Genomic DNA, 17,226 nt, shown 5'->3' on the forward strand with positions numbered 1-17,226 from the left:
GAGGTTACTCAAATCTCGTTAGGTCTTTAACCTCTTCGGATCTCTCTTCGTCACTGTCCAGCCAATTGAGCCAAAGGGTTAAAATTAGCTGTCTTCACAAACATTTCTAAGTTGCATTCCAACTTGCACACAGAGTAGCACTTCAAAGATCTGCACCGAGTTAAAATTAGCTCACCCGACGCGCGCGGGGGAGTTCTTTCTGTCTGTCTTGTCGTAAGAGTGTCAACTGAGTGCAAAAGGTAGTCATCACAACTGTATTGATTTCTATGAGCTCTGTGTCAGTTTTCACGCTGGACAATATTGGCCTCTGGGGTCAGTAAGAAATGACCCTATTGAGACGAAGCGACGGTTAAATATGGCAGAGCTAGGGCCTGAGTCCTGGTGTCACGGATACAACCACCCACAAGGATGCCGCTGGTTTTAAAATAATCTCCCTAAGGGAAATGCATCCTTGACGTCTAGAATTCGGATAAACAGTCAGATATTTAGGGATTACGGAATGTAAATTACCCAGTTAAGCAGATGGTTTGTAGTTTTATTTTATGATGCACTAACCTCTAAATGAGACTAGGGAAACCCAAACCAATTAAATCAATGGCTAAATACATAGTGGTTTCATGTCTGAAGTGATTCCAGAAGGCTTATTTATTCATTCATTTATTTATTAATTCATTCATTCATTCATTCATTTATTTATTTGGATTTCATATTATACAAGAATATGTGACAGTAACTTAAAATTTTATGGAAAACTCCATGGATCTGTACAGGTAATCTGTAGATTCTCAGAATCTGTAGATTTTTTAAACAGGAAAATAACTCATTTAATGAAAGAGCAAACTCAGCCCCAAGCCACTCGCACTGTTCTTTCTCGTGTATGGAAGTATGGGCTGATAATCAAACCAAGCCCACATGTGAACCACAAAGACCATAGTCTTAAAAGTGCAAATCTCTTCATACTTATCTTGATTTGGAACATTTCCCTTTTACGTTCAACATTTAGTGCTGAAATATCATTCCCAGTTTGTTTTGACTGATTTCCCCCTTCCACAAGCCCTGCTTGTCGTAAAATGCATCAGTTCCATCTCACTTCAAATCCATTTTGTTGGAGTCCCCTTCAAAAGCAAGGTTGTCGTAGATCTGGTGAAACTCTGTCGTGGAACCCTGGTTCTGCTCTGGCTTCGGTCCAGCCTCAATGGGTTCTGCAGTTACAAAGCAAAAGGAACCATGTCATGCAAGCAACAAGTTCTTCATTTTGTGTGGGCCTGCCATGTTCATAGAGCAATAACAAAGTAATGTGGGGAAAGAGTCTTTTCTGCATCTGAACTCTGTAACACTTGATCTAAGGCCATATAGCAATGTGCTCAATATTGACCAGAACGAGGCTAAAGGGTACACTTTCCATTACACCTCAGTCCAGCAGATGGTGGTAATGCACTCCGTTTGCAAACTGGCAAAAAAAAATCTCACAGAAAAAGAAGAAGGGTTCGATCATAGATATTAGAAAGCTAGATACCGCATTAGGCTGATTGACGGCAAATGTTGCCCATAGACAGTAAAGGTGTTGCCCCCAGCAATATGGGGGCCGTGTTTACGATGCCACCTAATACAACTCGACAGACAATGCGGTATCTAGCTTTCTAATATCTATGGGTTCGCTGGCCTGTTCTTCTTCTTCTTCAGTGAGTTTTTTAGTCAGTTTGCAAACAGAGTGCATTACCTCCACCATCAGCTGGACAGAGGTGTAATGGCAAGTGTACCCTGTAGCCTCGCTCTGGCCGCCGGGTGAATAAGGCGAATGGTGATCTGAGTGAATGTTTACCGTTATAGCTAAGGATATGCAAAGTTTGATTGTTGGTAGTGCAACCATTTCATGAGATAAAATTGTCTCCAATCTGCAATGAAACTGAATAAGTCGTTATTCATATGCCACAGCAAGTGATTGATTGTTAAAGGTGCCATGTGTAAGAATTGAGGTAAAAATATCCAAAAACTTAGCTACACGCATAAAAAGAATGAGAAGAAATAAGGGCGATGATGTCATTAAAAAATGACAAGGTATAGTGCTGCAGAGATATCAACCTGAATTAGCATGCTAAATTACTAGCCACAGCCCGACAGGTGTCATAATACCAGTTTCAGCCATGGGAGCAACATAACCACCAGCCAAACTGCAATACACGTTTCTCGGTTGTTACTCTAGGGTAGACCAACTCACTTTCTGGAGGTATACTGCCCCCATCTTTTATGGAATCTGGAGTATGAATTGATTTTTTGGCGGACATTACATTACATGGCACCTTTAATGTGTTACACAGGTCATAGGGCTGTAAGGACCGGCTGCCTATAATGGCTTAGGACACTCACCCTGGCTCGTCTGCTGTGCTGGTGGAGTATCCTCCTCAGGGTCTGACAATGCCACCTCGTCAAGATTTTCATAAAAAGGGCTCAGCCGCGAGTCTGGGTAAAACCTGACATCTAGTGGTGAAGGAGTGGACCCGACACTGACCTCCTCATCCACCGTCTAGAAAAGGAAGCGCATGAGAAAAAAAAGCATGAAAAGAGTTAGAAGAATTAGGGTGGAAAGAAAGTTTTGTGTTTAAGAAAAAAAAAAACAGGAGATCTGTTCTTTTTTTTTTCTCAGGTGGCATTTGCCTCAATGGAGCTGCCTGTCACTGTGGCAGCCCGGGTGGAGAACACTGACCTTCACTCCCAAGATGTTGCATTTACACATGGGACAGGTGCGATGCTCCAACAGCCACGGCTCAATGCAGGGTTTGTGAAAGAAGTGACTAGTGGGGGAGAGGAAGAAGCAGACATTTCACTACCCTCTCATAGAGTGCCCTTCTAATGACATCATAAAACAGTGACGAGGCCCATCATAATAATAATAAAAAAAAGTCATTCCTGTCTTCTTGCTGAGTCATAGTGCATATATATAGGTGTAGGTGAGACTCTAGAATAGGAGGCAGAAATGAAGTGGCCATTCAAATGACTACAATATAATTGTGATCATGAAGGTTGAAAGGAAGAGGTCATGAGAAGCATAGGTCATAAGGCCCATTTTGTGACCTGAAGTAAAGGAACTGAAGCTTGTTCCCGCCGAGCAATGTAAGCCTTATCTGAGTCCTACAATAGGTAACTTTATCCTGCTGGGACTATCAGCTGAGGCAACGGCCAGAAACCACACACCCAAACTTTCCAGCCGGAGAGCTGATAAGAAGCCATTGGTCAAGGGGCAGTAAGTTATATGATGGGACGAGAGGGCGTTACAGTGCTGTTTGCCTTGTTTTGAATATAACAGCACAATGAGGCCTTTCTGGGCCACTAACCCAATCCATGATTGTGTGTGATAAAAGAGCATTTTGTGTTTTAGAACAATTATGATGTTGTCATGATATTCTCATTTATTATGTCTTTGGCTATGCTCAAAGTCAGATAATTTTGGTCACGTCAAATATAGCACAAGAAATTGCCACAAATCTGTTGTTGATTTTTTACATGTTGAATACATTTGTGGAAATCATTATGTCACACAGAACTTTTCTGCAATATATAAGGGCAGATTAAGATACATATATGACATACTTATCTCTTTACCATGAAATGTATAAATGCCATAACAAAAGGTAAAGAGCAAGTTCTCTGGGAAGTGGAGCTGATATAAAGTAACATACCCGCAGGTTAGGATCATCACTGGTTCCAAATGCTTGTAGCCCTCTATGCACACAGCGCAGGTATGGTTGTCTGACCCTACCTCCTTTCAATACCAATATACACACACACGCACACACACACACACACACACACACCACACACACACACACACACACACACACACACACACACACACACACACACACACACACACACACACACACACACACACAAGGAAGTTAGAGGAATCCACATGGTTGATGATTGCTTTCTTTGTTTACACTTCGTTAACAAGAATGTTGTCTCAGTAATTTTACCGAAGAGCAAAATTGTCAAGTAATTCCTGCCATGATACTATTGCACCGACCAGCTACTTTCATTAGTAAGGTAAGAAGAGAGTGTCACTGTTATTCTAGACACTTGTTTTCAGGGGGAAGTTAAGCACAGGGATGCCACACAAACAGGCACAAAGGCCTGTGGCTGTGGTGGACAGGTAAAATACCATAGTACTGTACCTCATCTCCTTTCCTTAGAGTTCGAACCTTTAGCTTCTCAATCGCTTTCTGGGCCACAGATTTCAGTTGTCTCTGGGAACACACAGGCAGTTAGAGTTAGGACACTGGCTGCTATGGGATTTTATATTTCATAGAATAATCACTGGCTTAAAATGGAAAAACAGTGGTGTACAGAATGTTGTAAAATCAAAATTGTAGGCCAACTGTCTGTTATCTAAGTCTCTCCATAAAGTAATTAAATTAACGGCTCAAAAACACAACAAAGGCATTTCGGAGCAGTGGTCCAACCTCTTGCTCAAACAAATCCTGTTCTGCATGTGACACATTGAAGAAGTGGATGGCTACAAGAACAAAGCAGCACGCTCGCTCTTAACCAGACACACAGTGTGCTCATTCAAACCACAGGTGTTAGTCTGAGCAAACACTGACCACCATGCCTCCACCCGCCCGCCCGGAAACTATTTCACGAATTTTACTGGAAAACAGTGTCATAAAAAATGCAGTTGTTAAGAATCAAGAAGCTTTATCACCACGCTGACGACATAAATATTTCAAAGAATCAATATAACCATAAAGGTGCTGTTTTGTGCCATCTCCTTTATAGTCTCATGCATGGCTGTGTAACTACACTGCACACCTCATCTGTCGTTTTTTCTAATCTATACTGTATAACCAGATAACAAGGAGAGATCTATAGTCCTGATGTATGACTCACTTTACTTTTTGTTTCACTCCAGTAGACTGTGAAAAGACTGGATGATACACATTTTCAGGGCAGCGTTTTTATGAAACCTAACTGAAACTGTCTAAATCAGAGCCTACCTGAAAAAGCTTACGCTAATAATAATCAAAGCCATTTCTATGGAGGGTTAGCAATCAGAGAGGAGCAGAATTGTTGGTCACACACAACAGCAACAACAACAACAACAGTGACCTTGGAGTTCTTGTTGCCCGATAGGGAAAGAGCCCTGCAACTTGTAACTTCAAGGTACGGTCTGCAATTCTGGTGAAAATGTGTTGAAGATAGATAGATAGATAGATATATAGATAGATAGATAGATAGATAGATAGATAGATAGATAGATGGATGGATAGATACATACATACATACTGTACATACACACATACACACACACACACACACACACACACACACACACACACAAACACACACACACACACCTACACATATACATACATAGACAGATCGATTTAACGTGCAAATTGGTTGAAATTGTCTGGTTTAATTCCTATTGACAGAGCTACCCTGACTGTGTTCGAACAACAGCTGTCTTGAGCACACACGCAGAATGGAAAGCTACAGTGTAAAACAAGGCTGAAACCTGCTGGATTTAACTACCAAAGACAGACTGCACATAATGTCCCCTCCCCTCTCACCTGTTCTCTCCTCAGCATTATGTGCTGGTGGATTTTCTTCACCGAGAGGATGGTGAAGTAGGCCATGGTCACGGCGGTCACTGCAAAGAAGGTGAAGGACATGATGTAGATCCAGATTGGATTGGCCCAGGGCCCGTGAGGGTTGCCCAACTCAATGTTCATGAAGACCTCATGCCCTGCATGGACCAGACTGGCGATGTCCTTGCCGAGTTCGTTGCCAATCATGACAACAACAACCCCTCCAGTGCCTGTGGAACAACAGCAATAGTGTATAAACACAAATTGAATATACTGTGTGATCATCAAGAACGATTTTTTGTCACATGTGCCATTTTAGTGTTAGCGGGCAGTGTTTGAGATAGATGCTTGACACAGAGGAAGTGGGTGACTTCACATGTGAAACACTTGAAGAAACACACACACACACACACACACACACACACACACTCATTCACAAAGAGCCATTCTGCTACCTATCTACATACACAGGCTCTGTCCAATGCCCTTTACATGCCAACTCTTGTCAACTCGTTATGTATTTGGCAATACAAAGTGTTTTTGTTATGCCATTAAACACATAAGGACTGAATTAAATTGCATTCATCGATCATAATACGGCTTTATTCCACCCCATTTGCCCCACCTCCCTTATTCTGGTATTGCTGTAGATCACTATTGATATAACTTATCACTGTAGAGGTCATTACAAAGGAGTACCCTCAAGACAAATGTCAAAACAATGTGATCGATGATTGATTACAGTAACTGATGAATCATCTCTTCCTCATGATTGAAGGCATTCTTGTTGATTGTGCATAATTTGTCGTAGATATGATATGGATATTCTGACAATGCTTAAGCCCTTCATGAAGGCCTGTCCTGATTCCTCAACAGTTAGTGTTACGCAACGTGGGAATTCTCTGACCCTGCATTTCTTAATGTAAGCAATATATGTCCTGCAGTTGGCCAGTAACAAAGGATTTATGAACAAAGGTTTCACAAAGAGTGACGCAATATTTGCATTTACGATAAGCCGCCATTTCAATACCAGCCTGGATTAACTAGTTATGAGCCGCCTCTTTTTTTTCCAAGGTCAGTGTGAACTGTACACTTAAGGTCCATACTGAATGAAATGAAATCCACAATATCAAGTTAGAGAGAGTGGTGTGTTGGGTAAGTTTTTCCTATCTCGGCCTGACACAGATATGATAGCAGCGTGTGTTAACAGCAACAGTCTTGCTATAACAGTGTTAAAGGTGACAGTGAATTGGAGTAATTAAACACTAAAGCTTGACAGACTCATTTGTACTTTAGAGTCGATTATTAATCTTTACAGTAATACATCTACCTAGATGAATTCACAGGTGCATTGAGTGACCATTACAAGTAGGCAAGTTGAACTGTACAGTACTAAAAGTCAGTTGCCTTTTTCCTGTATGCAAGTGAGGAACTGTTTGATCAGCTAACACAGATCTCACATCACACACACACACACACACACACACACAACACACACACACAGAGTGGTTCATTTTCCATGTTTCCTAATCAGCACACCGTGTTCGTTGATCCCTGCTGATACTCTACCTGAGTGGCTCATGGTGTTAGTCTCATTGCCGGTACCATCAAGGTTGTAGATGACCACTGCGGACGCGTTGTACTTTGTGGCAGCGCTGATCTTCTCTTTGTACGTACAGTTTCCTCGCTTGATGAGTGCGATCCAGGGCGACTGGGAGACGCTGAAGGTGGTATGGTTGCACGCCTGGGGGTCCTCGTTAGGGAGCACCACCAGACCACTCTCCCCGAGCAGCGGCGAGTCCTGGCCATACAGGCCACACTCGCATGGCTTCGAGGTGAGGTTCCCCACTCTCACCGACACGTCGGCTGTCCAGTAAAGCAGGATGAAGCCGGAGCACTCCGCCACACAAGCCGTCAGGCAGACCCAGGCAAAAAATCGTCTCCCACTCCAGCTCATCTTTCTTTCTCTTTCTTTCCTCCCCCCTCTTTTTGTTTTCCTGAGACTAGATTATGTTTGTTTGCTTTCCTTCCAGAGCTCTTTTTCTTCTTTTCCCTTCAGCTCTGGTCGCCGTGGAAATCCATGTAGCGACTGGCTGCGCTGCCTATACCTGGCGAAAGGTAATAAGATAGGATTGTGTGGTAACCCAAGATCTCTTGACGTCAGCTCGGAGGTTGTGTTATCTCAGTGGACCTTGAACACCAGTGGAGGTAATGTGTTCTCAACCAGGGCAGGGCTCCTGACAGTCTCAAACTAAGGGATCAGAAGATACACTTTGTCAAAGAGAGATTGAGGAAGAGATTGAGAGGGGGCGTGGGTTTTTTTTTTTAATCATCTTTGTGGATAAACTGAGAATGCATTAAATGAATTTTTAGTTTGGTTATGGTAAGAATAATTGATTGTGGTTTTACACTCTTGATATGGATGAGCTCTCAAAACATTATCATGTGGATGTGAAGCTATTTGAAAACGTGACATGAATCTTACAGCTGACTTAGCCAACACTATTCTCCCTGTATCTCCTCAAGAACGACTTTCCCTTTAGTTCCTCGCGGAAGACAATAGAAGAGATAGAAATTACAAAACAAAGAAACACACAAACATTTCACAAATATACAATAAAAATGACAAAACAAAGAAACACACAAACATTTCATATACACTACCAGTCAAACGTTTGGACACAATTACTCATTTGACTGGTAGTGTGTATATATCCTGTTCCCTTCTTCCATATGTTTTGCACTACAGGAACAATATGCAGTGTACCATATCTATTAGTATTTGTTTAGCCTTTGTGTCTCATACAAGTCCTCCTCTAACAATTCACATTGCCCACCTAGTCAGTCCTACATTTACAGTATCATAAATGTTTCTATACCTAAATCTATTTTAATTGAACATTGTATACGTTCAAATAGGAGGTTTTATATTTCGTGCCTGAGGTTGTGCACAAGCAAAAGGACAACAACAAGGCAACAACTCTCAATAATATATCTGGTATCTGTTTTTTAGAGATCCCTTATAGATTAGATTAGATTAGATAAAGTTGAATCTAACCTAATATAATCTATAAGGGCTCTCTAAAAAAACAGATACCAGAGCAAGATAATGTTCTGATAAATTTCACATCGTCATATGGCCCGTGAGTGTTTAGGGTTTCAAATGCCTGAGGTGAGCACACCACCAGAGGGAGCTACAGTACAAGTGAGTTGACAAGATGATCTCTTTTCCCTTTTCTGACAGGTGTGGGTACTAGGGGTGCAAAGGTACATTTGCCGTTTGTACCGTTAGGTACAGGATGTTAGGTTCAATACAGATGTGTACCCAATATACCAAATGCAGTCTTTAACAGTAATCAACAGTAGTTTTATTTTGCTTATGGACCTGTGTTTCAAATTCAAGTTCCTACAAAATCATATTAAGTGGCAGACCATATGTCAGTTTAGTCAATTAACGTCAAAACTACTATTTCCGTAGCACATCAGCAATATTGTCAGTGAATTTTAGGTTAGCAGTACCTACAGGCTTACCGTACCGAAAATGAACTGAACCATGACTTCAAAACCAAGGTACACATGCACCAAACCGTTATTTTTGTGTCGTTACATCTCTAGTGGATATATACTTTTTTAATTTGCAGTCTCAAAAACAATGTATAAATTCATACAATCAGGGCGTTGTGTAAATTCACATTTTAATTTAATGCTTTACATTTTCTTTTATGGTCATTGGTCTTGACACATTCATCGTCAATATCTACACCTACACATACATACAAAAATATAACAGCACAGTACAGCTAGAACACAACTACTAGACTTCAGTCAACTCTATTTAGGCTATCTTCAGAACATTGTGGTGTGCTGGGAAACAATGGCAGGCTAATGAAAAACAGATGAAAAAATATCACAACAGACACACACTCACACACACACACACACACACACACAATTGAGAACAATGTTTGCAGCCCCCGGGCACTTCCGTTCCAGTAACAAACAAACAAAGAAACAAGGAAAGAACAAATGAAGAACAAGGAAAGAAAAGACAAACAGCAAATGGTAAACAAGAGGTTGCAAATAAATAAATAAACAAATGTGGAACTGAAGCCTCCTCTGCCCCTGTGCTGCAGACCAAAAGGTTTGCGCAAACAGATCTGGTGTGATGACAGAGGACAGACTGAGTTCATGCTCAGGCTGGAAGCCAGCGAAACGATGACCCAGTACTGTACCAGATGGGCACGTTTAGGAGCAGTAATCATCTGAATCCCTTAAAGCTCGGGCTCTGGTCTACACATGTGCCTATGTGTGCTTGCACACGCGCACACATGTGCACACACACACAATTGGGTAAGAATGGAAGAGGCCTTGGGATTTGTACAGTAAACACACAGACAGACATTCAGACAGACACACAGACAGACATTCAGACAGACACACAGACAGACACACAGACAGACATGCTGGGTAGGAAAAAATAGGGTTGAGGCTGAGACCTTGTTGACACAACACACACAAACAAACACACAGTTTGTGTATCCCCAGCAAATAAAATCCCCTACACTTCCAACTCTTAAATCCCTGTGAAATGCCAGCAAGGCCACCACACTCTGCTGATGGAGACCTGACTGAGAATCTTCTCTCTCTCTCTCCCCCTTTCCCTTTCCACCCGTGATAGGTTTGAGGTCAGGGTGAGAAGGGGCTGCAAGGAATATCCTGTGTCTGTGTGTCTCTGTGTCTCTCTCTCTCTCTCTCTCTCATGTCTCCCTGGGTGAGTGTGAGAGGCCACCAAGTCTCTTCCTTAGTCATGCTTGCCCTCCTTCCTCTTTGGTGGAGATCCCTCATTCCAGGCCACGTAGACAAACAGAGCAAGCACCACGTGCACGGCAAGCACGGCCACGATGGCTGCATAGAAGTAGCTGTCTGAACTAGACATCTGCATTGAGCCTACAAGAAAAAGAGGAAGAGAAAGTATCATGTTTGGTCACTGCCAAACCAAAAAATATAACACAGAACCAAAACAAAATCACTAGAAACACTATTATAAGGAGTGGTGCATTTAGTTGAAATTATACTAAATAATGTCAGATAAATCATACATTTAGACCTACCTTCAAATATATATGCTTTTGATGCAAAGTATAGCCCAATTGGTACTGTGACCATTAGGATGGTAAAAAACAGCAGCGTCTTCAGCGCAGATACTAAGGAGCTTTCATTTCTGGATAGTGGAAGAAAACAAGAGAATTGTAGCATCTATTCACACCAATCATTGGCTCTGAGTTACTACAATAGCCTACTGATATTGAACTGTCTAATAAAATATAAAATCAGAACTATTATCATGCTAATATTTTGCGCTATCAATATACTCCCGTTGAATTTAATAAAGAAAATACTGAATTTGATATGATCTGCTAAGATAAATGGTTTACGGCTAAAACTGGCTGCTAACGTTAGCTGACAGAGCATCCCTTCATAAGCAGACACCTCACCCTCTGAAGTCTGGAGCCATTGGAGTCGGTTGAGCCAGAGAAGATTTCCCGTAGTTGTCCATTATGGGAAATTATTTTCAAACGATCACCGATGCTACTTGGTACGCTTAAGACAACAGAGGCAAAAATGCTGAAAAAACTGATCTGACTGTAACCACTGCTGGTCCGGTTCCGTGTTCGCTCATGTGATCTGCCTCATTCTTCCTTATTGGTTGTTTTCCATTGTGCTGTGTCAACTTGCGCTTGCCATCTGCAGGGCAGGAGTAGCACCTGCAATACATGTGGCCATCCAAGTAGACGTGCTTTGAGACATTAGTTTGTGGAGTAGGCCTACTAGGCCTAGTAGTCTGTCAGCCCCATAAAGGATTTCTTTCTCAATGGGCGAATTTACGGATAGTTTAATTTATCCGAAGCCTACTGTGTGTGTGTGTGTGTGTGTGCGTGTGTGTGTGTGTATGTGTGTGTGTTTGTGTGTGTGTGTTTTTTGTGTGAGTGTGTGTGTGCGTGCGTAAAATTGCTCGCCACAACTTACAAACTTGTGTGGCTAAAGGCTTTATGACATGGGAGAATGACATGTCTGATAATGTAGACCTATTGCCTCGACTCTTGGTAGCTATGCATTGATACAATGTGTTTTGTAGCCTTGGCCTAATTTGGATCAGCGCTCTAAGGCCTTCACTCAAGTGAATTCCAATACAAAGAGCTATAGAACACAATTGTTTAGTGGCAGGATGAGACAAAGACAACAGCCTGTGCAGCCTAAGTAAGGTTGCCAACCGTCACGAATTGTGCGGGACATTCCGTGTTTTGGGTGATTTTGATTTGTCCCGTCAGGGACAGCTCCAGTCCCGATTTTCAGTCACAGCTCATCGGCCTTGTTACTGTAACTAGGCTACTGTACTGTAAACGCACAAAGTGTCCAGTGCCGCCGCAATCACGCGCATCTCGCACTGTGCGCACGACACCAAGGGACAGAGGGCCACCACAATTTACTAAGAGAAGCTTTACTGCAAACTGCTTTTCACTCTTGATTACCATGTCAAAATGCAGCAACAGCATCTTACATAACGATGATACTTTTTGGGTCCTCTCAGTCTCCATTAGCCTATGCACCAGATCTAACTTGAACGTTATGCTACTCGTTTTAATTGGGAACGAGAGGGAGAGAGGGTGGAAGTTTCCAGCTGGCTTGTCATTGTTGGTAATTGATTTCACCTTTTTAATATGAATATGACTTTTAAAAGGAAATCATGAGAACAACAAAAACAACGCGAGGAGATTGCGGAGTTATCCGGTTCACACTATACTGACCATTTATAAAATGTGAGGGCACTTTGAAATAGGCTGCAGGCACTGTGATTTGGACTGTGATAGAATATGAAGAGTGGTCTTTGCCTTTGTGTAATGGAATTGAATTGGTGAGTCTTGAAGTCTTCAATAATCCGTTTCCCTTAAACTAAGCATTTACATGAATAGGCTATGCCAATTGAAACACTTTCCAATCAGATAGCTAGGTGGCTATCGGTTGATAATTCACTTTTAATTGCAAACAGAAAATATCAAGCTAGCATCATTATATGCTTCTATTTCCACAGGAATGAAGGTTGTTTACCAACTTAATACACTATATCATTGTTAATAAATGTGGCATACACAATGTTAGAGTTTGTGGACGACTAGCCATTATTTTATTACTAGCTATATTTGAATGGAGCTGGCAAAATATCAGAATACCGTGTAGACAATGCTCTTAAAGTGCCATCAGCATCAAATCGGTAGTATTTCTTAAGAAGTGTATAACAATAAAAACAAAATTACTTTGTCATTATTAACATTTGAACTGTATATATTATTATTATTTATTTATTTATTTATTTATTTATTTATTTATTTATTTATTATTATTATTATTATTATTATTATTTTTTTTTTTATTTTGTTTTGGGGGGGGGGGTCCCGCATTGGAAGTGAAGTGTCCCTCATTTGGGGTTGAGGATGTTGGCAACCCTAAGCCTAATCAGACCTATCAGACCTACCCAGCTTCATCATGGACAGACAAAATAAGAACCAGTGTGCTTAAGGGTGTGCTTAAAATAAAAACCAGTGTGCTTAATCTGTAGTGTCAAATATCCAGTGTTGCCAGGCCTATGGGCAGAGCAGAGGAATGTCATGGCAGAAATTAGTCCTACCAAGTAAATGCCCTCAGTGTCCTCAACAGGCTAAACGAAGACACATTCAGGAACCGAAGACCTTTCTGGTGCTTCTGTCTGACAAGTTTACTGTCCAAATGGATTTTGGTTCTCGATATGTTAAATTGACGCCAAGACCCGTGTAATATTCATTCAAAATAGCCTAGGCCTACATGATAACAGCACTCCAAATGTCATAGCCTAAAAAGTCTTTGAGTGCTGCGTTATCACGCTAGAGCAAACGAGCATTAAAGCTTATTCCAAGTCTTGGTTTCACCGAAGCAAACTGCTGGGAATTCATCAGGCAATTATCTATCATTTTCTTTCTAGGCGCGATAGATCATGCGTATTGCGCACTACCGAGCCTATTTATAAACCCATGCGCATCCTTTCAGAAAACGGAATGATGATTGTCGTGTGGACTTTAATATTTTTAATATAACCATGTGACACATTGTACACAACCCTCATACTGGCCCGACAGCCACATCTTTAAATAATGTATACGAGCCTTGCTCCCCACCTAGGCTACTCTGCGTTTCGTGTCTAATTGTTGAAGGAACATGCTTAAAAGGCGGGGTACCTTTCCCATGAAAGTGCTAAAGCAGACGATGGGGCACCGTGGGCTCTGCTTGTTTCTGCTTGGCGAACCGTTTCAGCACTAAGTAGACTTAACGGAGACGTGTTCGCTTCGCTTTCTGCTCCAGTTGCGTCCATGCTCACACGGCCATGCAGCACAGCAGGTTTCAAGGCTGTTTTACGAAAGAAGAGGCAGTTTCGGATGGAACGGCCACCGCGCTCACTCAGCTCTCCAACCGCATTAAACGTTGTAAGAAATGTAATCAGGATACAGGCCAAACTCTGATCGTTTTGGCTCTGGGTTTTTGCCAGTTTTACCCATGCGACAATCAATTCCAGCCCATTTTGTTTTATAGCCTGCAATTTGTTATCGATTATGTTTATTAGCTACAGTTACTTTCTAATGTTCTGGGTGACAGTCAGATAGGCTACCGGCTCATTGTCATCATATCAATTAAGCATTAGTGGTTTAGGAGACAGATTATTTATATCCTTCAATTAGCGGCGAATTTATATTCTCTGGAAATAGATACTGGATTAAAAAGTAATCAGTTGCGTTATTACTGTCGTCTGTGGAAATAAACGTCAAATTAGTCAATGCCACATATAGCGCGGCAGACACGCAGTGCATTAGGAAAAGCCCGGGCCACACCGACTGTCTGATGCCCTCCGCCTCCCCGTTGCTGAAAGAGGACACTATTTTTACAGTAACCGCGTTGCCATGCCAGTCGACTGAATGGAAACTTCCATTGCACATGCGAGTGAAGAATCTGTCGCTAAGTCTTCAGGGTCACATTTGGGACAGACTTGGAGAGGGGTTTCGGTGCTCTATACGAGTTTCTCATGAATAGGACATGCAGCATTTCCCCCAGCGACTTTTAGGAAACTCGTGTTTTATAGCTACTACGTGACTGGCAGCACAGAAGGGGCAACAGTAGCATCTGAGCAAATAGTATGTGTGCTTCAAAATTCCATGACTTTCCCTGTTCTAATAAGCATTGATGGGACAGAAGAACTACTCACTGATTCCCTCAGCTTATGGCCACAGTCATCAGATCAATCCTTCAGTCAACACCCGAAAGCCAGTTGCCTATGGCTGTGCACACTGAAATGTGCAAAAATAGAGTTTGGATTAAGGGTGTCAAGATAAATGCATGGGACTATATTTCTCCTCGAAGTGGAGGAAGACTTACATAACTGCCCTTTGCCACATTACAATCCTATATTTATATTTTCTGGTTTGCCCTCTTCATAGATTATAATGCCTCTCAAATGTGAGGTTACTATAAGCATGCAGAGAGCATGGGAAGTGGTTCTCCAGCATACACAAACAATAGGAAATTGTCCCTAATCCTTTGCCTTGCATATGATTTGTCTAAAAATAAATCCCATTCTGATGTAAACAATCAACGCTTCCATTTCCTGTTCATGTTCCCAATCCCTTACCTAGAAAGACGAGCACCAGGGAGTCTTCCATGACTTGCTGGGATTATGGCCAGTGTATGCACTGCAAGGTGGAGGAACACGCTGTTGTGCAAACAGAAACAAAACAGTGCATCATATCTGCTTATCAGAGACTTTGTGTGTCGGTTTTAATGTCATGTGGGTCTCAGGGATGTTTTTAAAACTATGCATGTAGTGGCACATCCTTTTTTCATCCTTCCATCTTGACCGGCATGGACTACAAAGCAGGTCTTCAGCCACTGAGTAAGACATTCCATTACACACTGAGGAAAGCAAGTGCTCGGAAGGATCATGGATCCCATTTTATACACACGGGCACGAGAAAGAGAGAGGGAGAGAGAGAAAGAGAGAGAGAGAATGAGAGTGAAAGAGAGACATAAAGAGGGAGAGAGAGATAGATACATTTTGTGCACACGGGCACGGGAAAAAGAGAGAGAATGAGAGCAGAGTGGCAATCGGGACGATCGGGACCGAGAAATGTGCGCAGTGCGGGCCGGCACATAGAGCCTTTATCGCGGCCGTGAGGCGTACACGGCCATCAAAATGATAGATTCATCATGAATTTTCCGCGAAAATCTCCATGATCTACACTTTAGAATCTTGGGAAGTCAAACCAATATTCATACCACTCGCTCACTGTCTATCATTCATATTACCCTGCACACTCATCTCTCCCATGCTGATTTTTGTGTAGGCTAGCCTTAATTTTTTATCTTAATTCATTTTTGTCTTATTCAGGCGTTACAGAACTTTCATGGTCACAAATAACAAAAAAAAGACAATTCAATTTGTTTGTTTGTAAAATTAAAGGGACACCAGGCAACGTTTCCGTGTTAATTAATCATCTTCGTAAGTCGGTGGTTAAATGAATCATTACGGGGCGAATGAAGGCTCTCTCGCCCGCCCCTACTGCCTGTAGGAAGAATATCCCACTTGCAAGTTCGGTGTATCCTACCCGCCAACCGAAGCAGGATCAGTTTACAGCACAGAGGCAGGTTAACGAAACGCTAGAGATTGTTGCAAACGTGTGTATAATGGCAGAGCCGGCGAAGAAGCAGCGAAAACCCTTGACAGAAGACGCAAAGAAAAGGAAAAGAGCTTCAGACCGAGCGAGGGGGAGTGGGGAATGTGTTTCTGGTTTATCCAATGAACCGATTGCAGGTCAAGTCTTACAGAAATGTAGGGGGATAAATGAGCGGCCCCTCGTCTAATGGCATGACCCTACTTCGAGGATGATCAAGTTCGAGGAAAACTACAGGATTTTTGACAGTCGACGGATTTGCGTGGTTGCTTGCTGTTTTACACATGGATGGAAGGCAGAGAGAAAGTTATAGAGCTAAAGAAGCTAAAAAGAAGGAGCTAAAGAATTGACGTTATTGCTAGGTGGAAACTAGCACAAGCTAGTCTTATGTTGATATTGGCCTAGTAGTTTGTTAACTACCAGTCACGAGTTGGGTCACGATAGTCTGTCATTTTTAAAAAGTGAGTCCCCAGAAAAAAAAGTTTGAGAAGCACTGGCCTGATAGTGGGCCACTCAGGCTGATAAATAGTTTGTGGAACTCGTTGGAACTGTCTATATGTAAGCCAATATAGGCCTACTTTAATAGTTCTCTACAAAACTATTCACAGTGCCTGGTTTTCCAATTATTTAATTACCTGTGTTATTAGGTTGGCATTGTCTGTAGGCTAGGCCTACTTCGTTGGGGCGTCGGGCCGGGCCGGTGCTGTCAGAATTTTTCCGGTGGATGAGAGGGAGAGTGAAAGAGAGACATGAAGAGGCAGAAAGATAGATACAGAGAACAAGAGGGAGAGAAAACCCATTTTTTCTGTGCACCAGGTGGACTGATCTGGTGAAATTGGAGCCATTTGGAGACTAAAGTCCCAAGAAAACAATTTCTCCTTCAGGATAGG

The 17,226-nt window shown here is 42.0% G+C and overlaps 2 protein-coding genes and 1 long non-coding RNA gene across 4 annotated transcripts; all 3 read right to left on the reverse strand.

Annotated features, from left to right (window-relative positions):
* Nucleotides 1–641: 641 nt before the first annotated feature.
* On the reverse strand, nt 642–7,767 carry LOC121694447 (RING finger protein 148-like). 2 transcript variants are annotated; one of them, XM_042074621.1, is made up of 8 exons: nt 7,158–7,767; nt 5,571–5,818; nt 5,107–5,175; nt 4,173–4,244; nt 3,678–3,760; nt 2,705–2,792; nt 2,368–2,524; nt 642–1,202 (listed from the first exon to the last, which is right to left on the reverse strand). In XM_042074621.1, exons 1-8 carry the CDS (start codon nt 7,543–7,545, stop codon nt 1,087–1,089), a joined length of 1,221 nt encoding a protein of 406 aa, XP_041930555.1. In that variant the 5' UTR covers nt 7,546–7,767; the 3' UTR covers nt 642–1,086. The 2 variants fall into 2 exon arrangements, with proteins under 2 accessions (XP_041930555.1, XP_041930556.1); XM_042074622.1 differs by lacking the exon at nt 5,107–5,175 and having other exon boundaries at nt 7,158–7,758.
* Nucleotides 7,768–9,266: 1,499 nt separating this feature from the next.
* LOC121694450 (vacuolar ATPase assembly integral membrane protein vma21-like) lies at nt 9,267–11,288 on the reverse strand. The gene is made up of 3 exons (XM_042074624.1): nt 11,084–11,288; nt 10,700–10,809; nt 9,267–10,535 (listed from the first exon to the last, which is right to left on the reverse strand). Exons 1-3 carry the CDS (start codon nt 11,143–11,145, stop codon nt 10,390–10,392), a joined length of 318 nt encoding a protein of 105 aa, XP_041930558.1. The 5' UTR covers nt 11,146–11,288; the 3' UTR covers nt 9,267–10,389.
* On the reverse strand, nt 9,267–11,545 carry LOC121694451. Its single transcript, XR_006025759.1, has 2 exons — nt 11,502–11,545; nt 9,267–9,785 (listed from the first exon to the last, which is right to left on the reverse strand). It is a non-coding gene; the product is annotated as an uncharacterized LOC121694451 (long non-coding RNA).
* Nucleotides 11,546–17,226: the final 5,681 nt, after the last annotated feature.

The sequence above is a fragment of the Alosa sapidissima genome, chromosome 20 (genome assembly GCF_018492685.1).
Source record: "Alosa sapidissima isolate fAloSap1 chromosome 20, fAloSap1.pri, whole genome shotgun sequence".
NCBI lineage: Eukaryota > Metazoa > Chordata > Actinopteri > Clupeiformes > Clupeidae > Alosa > Alosa sapidissima.

Excerpts from the sequence above, each read along its gene's own strand:
- LOC121694447 (XM_042074621.1), bottom strand. The coding sequence starts at position 7,545 with ATGAGCTGGAGTGGGAGACGATTTTTTGCCTGGGTCTGCCTGACGGCT. Across the intron at positions 5,819-7,157 it reads TAACACCATGAGCCACTCAG|GCACTGGAGGGGTTGTTGTT; the intron begins GTAGAGTATCAG and ends GTTGTTCCACAG. Across the intron at positions 2,525-2,704 it reads GCAACATCTTGGGAGTGAAG|ACGGTGGATGAGGAGGTCAG; the intron begins GTCAGTGTTCTC and ends TTCCTTTTCTAG.
- LOC121694450 (XM_042074624.1), bottom strand. The coding sequence starts at position 11,145 with ATGGACAACTACGGGAAATCTTCTCTGGCTCAACCGACTCCAATGGCT. Across the intron at positions 10,810-11,083 it reads ATGGCTCCAGACTTCAGAGG|AAATGAAAGCTCCTTAGTAT; the intron begins GTGAGGTGTCTG and ends TCCACTATCCAG. Across the intron at positions 10,536-10,699 it reads AAAAGCATATATATTTGAAG|GCTCAATGCAGATGTCTAGT; the intron begins GTAGGTCTAAAT and ends TTTTTCTTGTAG.